At 43.5% G+C, this 12,774-nt stretch overlaps 1 protein-coding gene across 1 annotated transcript in view; it reads left to right on the top strand.

Moving 5' to 3' along the window:
* Positions 1-11,738: 11,738 nt before the first annotated feature.
* The window catches only part of ADGRV1 (adhesion G protein-coupled receptor V1), a 517,368-nt gene continuing 516,332 nt past the window's right edge, over positions 11,739-12,774 (top strand). The window contains exon 1 of the mRNA XM_025438360.3: positions 11,739-11,884. Within this exon, the coding sequence (XP_025294145.3) occupies positions 11,863-11,884 (22 nt within the window). The 5' untranslated portion in view covers positions 11,739-11,862. The remainder of the gene's footprint in view (positions 11,885-12,774) is intronic.

Here is a 12,774-nt window from a genome sequence, read left to right as displayed (position 1 = left end):
TTGGAAGGTAGAGTACTCCAAATGGAAGTCTTATGCTGCTGGCAGAGATGTCTGTATTAAGCGGACCAGGCACCCCTAACTGTACAAAGTTTTCAAGGCCCTGCATGATGCCCAAACATACCATCAGCCAAACCTGTCTTCCCACTGGGCTTGATTTTCTCTTCCATGTGGGAAATAGACAGTGGGAGCTTTGTTCGCAGTGGCTTTGTTTGCTTGCAGCCATTGGTAAAATAAACATTACCTCAGTGCATAAGTCCTTGGTAGAATGGGGGGGGGGGGGACGGTCCTGGGAGAGCAGATCCTATAACCCAACACAGATGACTTCATCATGTTATCTGGTTTTGACTCACCCCATTGAGGATAATTACATTGCAGCATACTGTGCAGATCCCAATAGGACCAGTCTAGGTCATGGGATGTTAAACCATAGAGTCCTCAGCTCTGAGAAGTGATCTAAAGGAAAAATAATGATGAGAAGCTTGCCCTATCTCACTTTAGCTTGGCATGACAGGTCAATGATGCTTTAATGACACTTCAGGATCTTGTCAGAAAGATCTATAACTAGGAAAAGTTCTCGTAATTTCATCTTTGGATGGTGACCTCTGCACTGAATTTGGTCCATTGCTAACTGAAAATACACACGGTGAGTGCTTGGATTGACAAATCAGATTCATTTTGTGACCCAATCCACTAGAAACATATGTGGTTATAAAACCATCTTTGAAGAAATCTCAGTACTTTTAAATAGAACAGGCCAGTTTTAGAATTCTGATGAATGGGGAAAGTATTGGTAAATGTTCATGATTAAATAGATTTAATAGATTATATGCTTATCCTGGTTCTTGTTAATTATGCTTCAAGATGGGATATACAGGGATGCCTGGGTGGCTCAATCAGTTAAGTGTCTGCCTTTGGCTGAGGTCATGATCCTGGGGTCTTGGGATCAAGCCTGGAGTTGGGCTCCTTGCTCAGTGGAGTCTGCTTCTCTCTCTCTCTCTCTCCCTCTGCAACTCCCCCCTGCTCAAGCTTTCTCTCTCTCTCTGTCTCTCTCTCTGTCTCTCTCTCTCTCAAAAAAAGGATATGTATATATGTATATGTATACATATATAGGTGTGTGTGTGTGTGTATATATATATATATATATATATATATATATAATTTAAAGAATCTTAAAGATTTTATATCGGGATGCCTGGGTGGCTCAGCGGTTGAGTGTCTGCCTTAGTTAGGCTCAGGGCATGATCCTGGGATCTGGGATCAAGTCTTGCATCAGGATCCCTGCATGGAGCCTGCTTCTCCCCCTATGTCTCTGCCTCTCTCTCTGTGTCTCTCATGAATAAATAAATAAATCTTAAAAATAAATATTTTTATATCAAAGGCATTACATCTCTCCGCCCTGCCCTCTTCCCTGACACCTCCCAAGGAATTAGCTATTTGAATTCAGCATTTGGTAAGTTTACCACAGCCCACAGAGTGTTTCTGGAAACTTTAAATTCTTTTCCACTGTACTATCAGGCCTGTAAATGCAGGCTTATTACAAGATAATTATGCAAGGAGTGGAAACCTTATAATCTATCCCCATAAATAAAGTGCAGACAGAAATCATAATCTCAGCCCAACAAGAACTCAATGTTAGGAATGAAGGATTTGTTTGCCTCGCCTGCTCCCAAACCTCAAGTAATAAATCTCAAAAGCTTCAATATTGATTCAACAAAATGAATGGCTGAGTCATTTCAGAAGGACTCTGACAAGTGGACAAATGCTGCCATGGTGACATTTTGATATGCAGTGTGGTTACTGAGCTTCGCGGGTTTCCTTCCCCTGCCATTAAAACAAAATGACAAACCATGGGAAGTACCACACACAGCGGGCCTATACCAGAGGCAACTAGGGAAAAAAGATTTAATTAGCTGTTCTTAAAGGATTAAAGATTCCATATACATTCACATTTGATTTATGGGGAAATTCCTTTTAAAATATGAGAAAAACTGTTCTGAGACATGTTTCTTGTCAAGAAATAGAAACCATTATTAATCTAAAAAAGGTCAGCATTTTCTGTGAATGTTTTAGAAATAAATTTCTTGAGGAAAAATATTTTTGACTTGGGAAGACAAAGAATTAAAATATTTCCCAGAGGACATAAAATTGTATGTAATTTATTCTTTGCTAAGTAATGTAATAAAATATTGTACATGGCCATAATAAAAATAAAATACATATCTATAATCAAATACTATTGCATATGTTTTAAATTTGTAAAGAGCTGAGACTTTTTTACAGAGCAATATGTACACTTAGCTATTACTTAATATTCATTTGTTAGAGCTATTAACAATTATATATATATTTGCTTCCTTATTAGTATAAAAGATATCCAGTTATGTTAAATACAGAGACAGTCACATTATAGCAATGAAAAGAAATTGTTTAAAAATTTTAATGGGAAAATGCTTTAAAATACATAATTATGAAGTTGTAAATTTATTTGTATATAAATACCACTGTGGTGTATTAGATTGGCTAACTCAGAGGAAAAACTTTTTCAACTACACTATAATACAGCTAGAAGGAAATAATTGTTTTTATTTTATTTCAATGTTTTTCAGCCAGTTATTGAAATCTTACTACATATCAGACTTCACTATCTCATTAAACCTATACACAATTCTGTGTAGTGGGTATCATAAAAATTTCCATTTTGCAGATAAGGAAACTAAAGTGTGAAAGAATAATACATTTATCTAAGTTTGCTCAATTTATCTACACTGTATTATCTTTTTGCATCATCTGGACCCAATCATAAGAAAATGCTTTCATTTTTGCTCTTCTATGCCTTTAGAAATAGAAACTGTGCTACTGATTTTACAAAATCTCAGATATGTTCTGTAAATCTACTTCTTGAGGAAAAACATTTTTAATCTAGGAAGATGAAGATTTAAAAACTTCGCAATAATAGAACATAAAAATCATGCAATTTAATTGACTCTTTGCTTTTTATTTATTAATTTTAGAAAAATTTATCAAGAATATAGAAATTTTTAAGCAGGAGACATAACTAAGTACAAAAAATATTTTATGTGAAATATTAACTTCCTATACAAAAAGCAAGAGATAGAAAGGTTTTGATGTTGTTATTGGGTCTTGTTTTGTTGTCATCATATATCTGGTTTAAAATTCTAAAATGCCCTCTCAACTTCTGTTGTTTGTGACGGTCTAGGTTGACTGCTACCTTGGTAAAACCTCAATCTTAAGGAAGAACTAATCTTTTTACACTCCATCTATGTAAAGACCAAATCATTTACAGAGAAGCCTCTGACACAGAAAGTTAGAGATTTTAAAACAATCATGATACATCATGACAAACTGGCCACCTCTAGGTAACTTGTTAAGTAGTTTCTAGAAAAGACCCAGGATAATCAAAGGCTTTGGCAAGCCAGTAAAATATAGAGACCGTGACTCCTGTGAGCTGTTCAGCCTCTTTCAGTTGGCTTGTTGTATAGTTTTCTGGACAGCGGCAGTCCGCGGTCCCAAGTTGCCAAACCAGAACAAACCAGGGTTTAAAACACTCCTCTTTGCTTGAGAAGATGGGGAGCCACCTCCCCAGCCACTGGAGCTGTGTGTGAGCCTTTTCTGCAATTCTCCTTTGTCCTGGCTCCTCCCTCGCACAACTGTACATATGTCACCTTTTCTGGGGTTTTAGTATCCATTTTGTTTTGTTTTTAGTCTGCACAAGTTTGATCATAGAAGTCTTGCATAGGATAGGAAAGATGTGAAAAATGCCTCTTAGGAGCCATGGAATTGAAACCTTCCAGCTCTTTTAGGCTTCCAACTTTAAGCTCTTTTCTGATATAAGACTTGAACCTGCTAGAAGGACTTACTCCCCTCAATTTTCCAAGACCTTCTACTTTTCAATCCCCTAATAAGGTACATGTTTTTTTGTGGGGTCCTCATTGTTGGAACAACTCCAGGGGGATCCCAAGAATTGCACAACCCCTGCATCCCTGGAGGGAATGACACAGGCAGGCATGGCCCCAAATCAGAAGGATCTCAAACCCAAAGAAATAAGTTTCTTCCCCACTAACTGCCCGGTTGGCATTTATTTGACTTTGATTTTAGATCCATAGCCAGGCTTTCATTCTTCTTTAGAACAGAATTGCCAAAAATGATGCATTTTGAGGAATATTAATGGAAATCACATGGGCAAAAAAAATTCTGTGATCAAAAAAAAAAACCAAAAACCCCAAAACCCCAAAACAGTGAGTTAAACAAATTTAAATCGGTTTATTTTTTATAATAGTGAGATCTTTTTACTATTTTATCATGTTTCATGATTTTCTAAGGATGTTCCCTATATTTCTGGTTTAATTCTGACTTTTGCCCTTTGCAAGTTTGGGGTAACTGAAATCCATAGTACACGCTTTCAGAAATGTTTATCTAACTAGTTTACTGGGGTTTTTTAATTCAGTGGAGTTTAAACATGAACTTCAAACATATACATGAAAGTATTATCGTCTCTAGACTCTTCCCTATCTGTTCCATGTCAAGTAATTCTTTTCCACTATGTGGGGGAGATTCCACAACTTCATTATATGGCAATCTCAGATCATATCCTAAGCTTCTTCCTGTTCATTACCTGAAATGGGGCAGAGGCAGGGTTAGAGCATGTGTAGAGCGTGTGTGTGTGTGTGTGTGTGTGTGTGTATTCTGATTTTAGAATTATCTCTCTTTTCTACCTACTTCATTTCAAGGCTTAACTCTTCTGAGACTCCCTGGTTGTCCAGTGGTTAGGACTCAACACTCAAGGCTTAGCTCTTCTAATACTGAGAATTGAGGGGCAGGCCAGGAGCACAACTATCTCTTTGACTGCTTATGGACATAATGGACATAGTGCCCTTTTTTATGGCTCTGGCTATTCTCTAGCAGATGAGCTAACCCCTGTGTGACTGGCATGCTGACTTTCTCAAAGGCACATGGATAAATTTGGTGCATTCTGTGAGCCCTCCCATTTGCATGGTTCCTTGAAGTGAGTTCTTCCTTGAGCATTTTCTTTCAGTTATTACCTGAAGTATACAGCCTCTTGTTGCTGGAATCCTCTAACTGCATGCACAGGCTGTCCATCTCTAGGGGCAGGTATTGGCAGGATTATGCTGCACTGCAGCTTCTGTGCTATCACAATCTATAGGAGATCTATAGAGATCTTTGTACACACTCTTGTACAAAGGTGAGAGTGAGTCTGCTGACTTGCACTCTTTCTCTCTCTCTCTTACCATCTTTCTTTCCTAGTTCTCTTTCCTTTTCATGGCAGGGCAAATCAACAAATCTACCGGACCTGAGCTGATAATCAACAGCAGAATAAGTTGCCAGTCCTCCCTCTCTGGAGAGGAGGAGAGTTAAAAAAAGCCTACCTCTCCTCATGGGTGATTCTTCTTTCCCCTGGGGTGACAATGGAGGTAGATAATTGTCCTATATTGTCATTTTACCTCTTAAAAAGCCCTGGGAGCAGAATCTGGTCTCAGTGTTTGGCAGCTTTCTTTTGAAGTCAGGTATTTGTTTCTTTGGTTCCAACTTGGGCTAAATCCCCAGTTCTAGGGGAGATGAAAATGGCCGATTCAGTACATTGACTTATAATACTGTACAGAGTTCAAAGCAAATGAACAAGTAGCCCCAGTTGGTACATATGTTGATAATAGCTGTTAGCTGCTTCTTTTTTTCTTTTCTTTCCTTTTTTTGTTTTTGCTGTTGTTTTCAAAGAGGGTGAGAATGAAGAACTCCAGGCAAGACTGTTAAGGGTAAGAATTTAGATTAGAGCAAGAAGAGTTTAGCCAGGATCTGAATATATAGATGTTGTGAAGCTCATAGAAAATATTGATCAGTGGGGAATCTTGGGTGGCTCAGAGGTTTAGCACCTGCCTTCAGCCCAGGGCGTGATCCTGGAATCCCAGGATCGAGTCCTGCATTGGGATCCCCACATGGAGCCTGCTTCTCCCTCTGCCTCTGTCTCTGCCTCTCTCTCTCTCTCTCTCTCTCTCTCTCTCTCTCTCTGTGTGTGTCTCATGAATAAACAAACAAAAATCTTAAAAAAAAGAAAATATTGATCAGAAACTAGGCAGAGAAAAAAGAAACAGTATATTACAAAACGAGTACCTAGGACAAGGAATAGTCCAGATTAATTACAAAGAATCAGACTAGAATATATATAATATGTCCTTGTGGAACAGGACAGCAAAGTCAGCTAAGAAAGCTTCTTGAGCGACGCCTGGGTGGCTCAATGGTTGAAGGTCTGCCTTTGGCTCAAGGCATGATCCTGGGAGTTCAGGATCAAGTCCCACATCAGGCTCCCTGTGTGGAGCCTGCTTCTCCCTCTGCCTCTCTCTCTATGTCTTTCATGAATAAATAAATAAAATCTTAAAAAAAAAAAAGAAAGCTTCTTGAGGACTGGGACCACATGCCAATTCATCTTTACATGTCCAAAGCATCATATATCACTGGCAATAAGTGTTTGGTGAGTGAATTAATCAATTTCAAATACAAGTATCAAAACAGAACCTGATAACTAAAGTAACTTTGCTTCTACGTAGAGCAGGGGTCAGCAAACTTTGGCCCTTCAGCCATTTCTGGCCGCTGCCTGCTTTTGTAAATCAGTTTTAATTGGAACACAGCCATGCCCATCTGTTTACATATTGGCTTTGGGTGCTTTCCCACTACAGTGGTAGAGTTGAGTATTAGTGACAGAGATTGCATGGCTCACAGGCCTAAATTATTTACTGTCTGGCCCTTTGTTGAAAAAGTTTTCTGACCTCTGCTGTAAAGGTTTAAAATTATTTTTATATATGTTTTCTGTTCAATGTGACTTGATCACAGCATGGCTAGGTTAGATCCAGAGCTAACTGGGAGCACTGTCTGTTCTGTGAGGCAGGATTACAATAAGTCCTGGGAACCAAATCAGGGCAAGTGTGACCGATCTATTAGAGACAAGAGGAAAGTTAACTGGATGCAATCCAATAATTTCATCTCTCCCTTCTCTGAACCATCTTTATATGCTCTGACAGCACTGGTCACATTGTACTTTCAGTGATCACAATTTTGTATCTCTTTCCCCTATTCAAAGCAGGCTACAGGAGGGAAGTTCATTTTCAGAGTGTCTACAATACTTCTGGTTAGATAGGTACTCATTTAAAATATGCATTGCAGCCAGCAGGACTATGGTATTATCTGAAAAAGAGGAAAAGCAAGGTCTGGCAGCTCAGAGGCTGTAGGCTTTTATGTATTGGCAAGCAAGAGAGAGTTAAATGAAAATCAGTTTGGAGTAGTGTTCAATTAAGTGGTAACACCAAGGATTAGCTCTGTGTGAGAGTGTTCCAAGAATCGCTCAGATTTTCTGAGGCTTTGTATTCTCGAAAGGTTCAAGAATACTTGTGTTTTCTGACCTGGGAACAGAATGTCAGCATCAAGTATGCTTAGTTATTAGATGGATTCTCTGATCCCTGTGTTGCAGGAATTATTCTCTTTGGCTCACAAATTCTAACTGGGTCTGACACGGGCCTCCTCCTCACTTATCTGTCTAGTCACATCATTCGTCCAACAAATATTTCATGAGCTATTACTATGTACCCAGGCTCTTTGAGGACTTGGGTTTAAGCTCTGTTTTTCCTTCATGGAGTGCTAAGATGATAAACACTACATGTTATTGAGAACTTTACTACATATTGGTGTGCAAGGGAGGAGAGAAGGGGGAATAGTAGCCTGGGTGGGTCTGATGGGAACGTGGAGAGAAAAAGGCGTCTGAGTCTGGCAAGCTCCTGACAAGTCTTAATTTGTTTCCTCTCTGGTATCTAAGGCCTAAACAGAAGAAGCCTCTGGCAGACAGATTTGGACACTCTTGCAGTAAACATCCTCCTTTTACTTTTTTGGAGGTGAGGCAAAGTGGAGACTGCCTAAGCTTGCTTAAATTCCCTCATGTATACCTACTCTTTGATACCTGCACTCAGAATGTCGATTATGAAAAATAGCTTTTTCAAGGAACTACAAAGATCTTTGGAGATTTATAAGGCTTAGTGTGCAAGGCTAGCTAAATTGAAGGTAGAAAAATTGTATGACACCAGTACTTTTCTTATAGGGTTTAAGCAAACTAATTACTTTTTGATGGTGTGAAATTCAGAGTTCCCGAAAAGTGATTTGATGGAGATTACTATAGAGGAAAAAGATTTACACTCCATCAGTGCAGCATTTAGGTCGAGTTAGGAACTTGGCTACCTTTGTCTTCAGAAATTTCAACTTTCCTTTCAACACCCTTCTCTCTCAACAGCACCTGCCACCTCCCACGTCTACATGCCCAGGAATATACTTCCTTTCTATTTTCCTTGTCAAAGCATGACTTGAAGAACAAAATCTCTCAATGTTGCAAGTGGAATATCTCTGTTATAAGTGTACCTGTATTTTAATATGGGATCAAGTCATGTTTTCCAATGTAAAATTGTGAAGCACCAGGACATAGGCTTTAGGAGCCATAGTTATATGGCAGTGTTCCAGGTTCTTTATGAAACCCTATTCTATTATGTGCGCCTGCCTGCCCTTCCTCCTTCTCTTCCAAATGTGTTGTATTTCTACCACTATATCCTAGAGCCTATTCTAGCCACTAGGTAATGAATAGCAAATGAAACATAGGACCTACCCCTCATGAAGGGTTTTTTTTTTACAAGTAGACAAAAGCGCCTAAATAAGCAAATAAGGTATTTATTAGGATAAATGATATAAAGAAAATACAACAGGGTAATGGCTAAGAGTGCCTATAGAAGTTATTAGGACGATTCTTGTGAGGAAAGGATAGTTCAGCTACTTCTCAAATGAGGGAGATGATAGAAGCCAGCCATATGAATATCTCCATCAACAGTGTGCCAGGTAGATGGGAAAGTTAGTGCATAGGTTCTCAGGAAGGAAGGATTTTGATGTGTTTGAGCCACAGAAAGAAAGTGAGCATGATAGGAATACAGTGAAAAGGAGAATGGTACAAGACGAGGCTAGAGAGGAATTTGGGGGCAGAATCATGTGGTCCTTTTAATCCATGTGAGGAATTCAGATTTAAATGTGTTGGGCATCCAGTGAGTACTTCCCAGCATTTGATAGCATCTACACCATATTATCACATACTTGTGCTAAAAGTACCAGCTATTCTGTTTCCTAGTATTTTATTTTTCAAGGCAAAGATCATAAGCTCTCTGGAGAGGCTCTCACCATTCCACATAATCTCTTCCTCTTGGAACACCTCTAGCACTTTCTGGGATGCTCTATTTTTTTTTGCTTGGCATCTTCTGCTTTTTTGGCTCATTAAACTTTCACCCTAGACATTACGAGCCAGGGCACTTAGGGTTGTGTTGTAGGGATCACTGTTTTACCCACAGTGTCTTCCAGGGTCTTCTTCTCCCTAAACACTCAGTAAAAATTGTTAATGAATTACTTAGTTCCCTGAGGCAGCTTTAAGAAGGAGAGTGGGTTTAAGGTTTCATTTCAATTCATAACAGTGCCCAAGATGGTATCCTACACAGAGTAAAAATGCATGCTGAGTAAATCCAGTTGTGGAGAATGTGTTTCATCACAGGACCTGGTGAAACAATGATAAAGCCAGAATAGGTTGATAGACACTGACTTTGACAGGGTCTTAATAAACTAATGTAACATTTAGCCTGAAATAAAGCCTTTTTATGAGTTATATAATAAAACTGTTGTTGAATATAGAATATTGAATAATGTAGAAGCTGTAAATCTTTGGGGGCATATTAACAACACACGTTTAAATCAATGTCTAGAAAACATTTTTCTGGTATTATATTTTTCTGTTTCACATTATCACCACATGAATAACTGATTCACTGTCTTGGTGATAAATTGTCTGCATGTTTCAGTTTCCGTACTGTAGGTTATAGTAAGCACATCTGTGTCTACTCTTTGACTATGCCCCCATGGATTTACAGTTTCTAGACCCCGTCCACCTTTGTAGTTGAGCATCACAGGAAAGCTATTCAATGCCCTTGATCATTTAGGTTGCTTTTCTCACTACCTACTCTCATGCTTTGAAGTGCAGCATTTGCATTCCTACAGTTTCTGTACCAGAACCCTTTTGTCTGAATCATCTTTGCCTTAGTGCCCAACTGTTTGTTGACTGTTGCAGCTGTGCGATGTGATGCTCGGCAACAGTCCATAATAATGCTAAATTAGTACTGCTTGAGAGCAGTTTGCGGCCCAAAGTAACTATAGCAACTCAAAGTAACTACCTAGTTATTCCAATTGAGATTCATTACAAAGGGTACCCTTATGCCCTGTATTTGGAATTAGGAGACATAAGACCTACTCCTGTTTCTGACTTTAAGCCATTTAATCAGCATTGATGTTAATTTTTTTCATTCATAAAATCAGCAGTGAGGGACTCTTGGGTGGCAAAGCGATTCAGCGTCTGCCTTTGGCCCAGGGAGTGATCCCGGAGTCCCGGGATCAAGTTCCACATCAGACTCCCTGCAAGGAGCCTGCTTCTCCCTCTGCCTGTGTCTCTGCCTCTCTCTCTGTCTCTCATGAATAAATAGATAAAATCTTAAAAAATAAAATAAAATCAGCAGTGAGGTAGTGTTGGACCGCTAATTGCTAATCTTTAAGCTCCTCCCGGGTTTGCAACTTCTAAGAATGCTGCATGTGCTTTAAAAAAAAAATCTCTGATGTAGATAAGCATTTGCACTTTGCGGACCTCGGGAGTTTTACTTAGGCTAAGAGTGCCTATAGAGTTCAGAAATTCAGAGTTCCCGAAAAGTGATTTGATGGAGATTACTATAGAGGAAAAAGATTTTTTTTAAGCCCTGGAAATAATTGCCAACATCTTTTTTTTTTTTTTCAAGATTTTATTTATTCATTCATGAGAGGCACAGAGAGAGAGAGGAAGAAACACAAGCAGAGGGAGAAGTAGGCTCCATGCAGGGAGCCCGACATGGGACTCGATCCCGGGTCTTCAGGATCACCGCCAAAGGCGGGCACTAAACCGCTGAGCCACCCAGGGATCCCCTAGTTGCCAACATCTATTGGGGTTTAACACGTGTCAGCTGTAGCACTGCAACTCTCAGTCTCATTCATCTTGTCCTTCTAACAACCGTAGGAGGGAGGAATTTACCTGTATGTTGACCCGAGTCTGCGCTCATAAGTACAAGTAAGGGTAGAGTCCTCATTTCTAATATTTCATCAATTTGTGCGCAAATTCTCATTTTGAACATCTCAATGGGGTGCGCCTGTCAAAGTTAAAATAAATGTCTGTAGCACAGGGACAAGAATCCGTAAATGGCCTTTCTCAGAACCCTGGGAATTGCTTCCAGGGGCGTACCCAGGGCGGAGCGCCCGCCAGCCGGGGGGCAGGGTGGGGTGCGTGCCGCGCTCGTGCCTAAGCGGACAAACTAGAAAGTTCGGCCAAAGAGCGCAGCAGCCCAGGGCGCGGGGCGCACCTCCGCAGCCGCGCGGGCCGGGCCCAGGCTCCGGGTCCCGCGCGCAGGCAGGTCGGCCTGGCGCCTCGCTGCCGGAACAGTCCATTAGCGGTGGCCTTTGCAGGGTGTTCCCGACGCCGGAGCGCAGACCTGGCTGCCCGCTGCGCAGACGGGGGCGCGCTGCCTTGGGCGGCCACCCCCGCTCCGCTGGTCAGGTGAGCGCAGCCCGGGGAGCCGCGAGTCCTATTGGAGCAGACGGAGGATGCAGGGGGGCGGGGGGGAGAATGGAGCCAGCGTCCTGACCCGACCGCGGGAGGCAGAGCCAGCAGCCCCGGCGAACCCTGGGGACGCGGGCGAGAGGCAGAACGGCGGCGTGCGAGGGGACCGGCGGGGACCGCGGCGCGCGCGGATGTCGGTGTCCCCAGGGCTAGGTAGGCCGTGGCCGCGGGTGCTGCTGCGAGCATCCCGGGCTCCGGGGAGGGTGGCGCGCCGCTCGCGCACCTGTTGCTGCGGGCGGAGGCGGAGGCGGAGGCGGAGGCGCGCCGCGGGCTGAGGCCGTGCGGGGGGAGGGGGGGGGCGTGCGGGGGCGCCCGCGTCCTGCCCGCATATTCTCTGCGCCCTCCCCGCGCCCTCTCCGCGTCCTGCCCACACTTTCTCCGCGCCCTCCCCGCGCCCTGCCCGCGTCCTGCCCGCATATTCTCTGCGCCCTGCCCGCGCCCTCCCCGCGTCCTCTCCGCGTCCTGCCCACACTTTCTCCGCGCCCTCCCCGCGCCCTGCCCGCGTCCTGCCCGCATATTCTCTGCGCCCTGCCCGCGCCCTCCCCGCGTCCTCTCCGCGTCCTGCCCGCATATTCTCCGCACCCTCCCCGCGTCCTCCCCGCGTCCTGCCTCGTCCTCCCCGCGCCCTCCCCGCGCCCTGCCCGCGCCCTGCCTCATTCTCCCCGCGTCCTCCCCGCGCCCTGCTGCGTCCTCCCTCGTCCTCTCCGCGTCCTCGTCGCGCCCTCCCCGCGCCCTCCCCGCGCCCTCCCCGCGTCCTCCCGCGTCCTCCCTCGTCCTCCCCGCGCCCTCCCCGCGCCCTGCCGGCGTCCTCCCTCATCCTCCCCGCGCCCTCCCCGCGCCCTGCACGCGTCCTCTCTGCGCCCTGCGCGCGCCCTCCCCGCACCCTGCCGGTGTCCTCTCCACGTCCTCCCTGCATCCTCTCCGCGTCCTCCCCAGTCCTGCGGGCGTCCTCTCCGCGTCCTCCCCGCGCCCTGCCCACGTCCTCCACATCCTCCCCGGGTCCTGCCCGCCGCCCCTTCCGAAGCAGCCTCCGCTCCAGGAAG

This window comes from Canis lupus, chromosome 3 (genome assembly GCF_003254725.2).
Source record: "Canis lupus dingo isolate Sandy chromosome 3, ASM325472v2, whole genome shotgun sequence".
NCBI lineage: Eukaryota > Metazoa > Chordata > Mammalia > Carnivora > Canidae > Canis > Canis lupus.
This window is presented reverse-complemented; position numbering and strand designations above follow the sequence as displayed.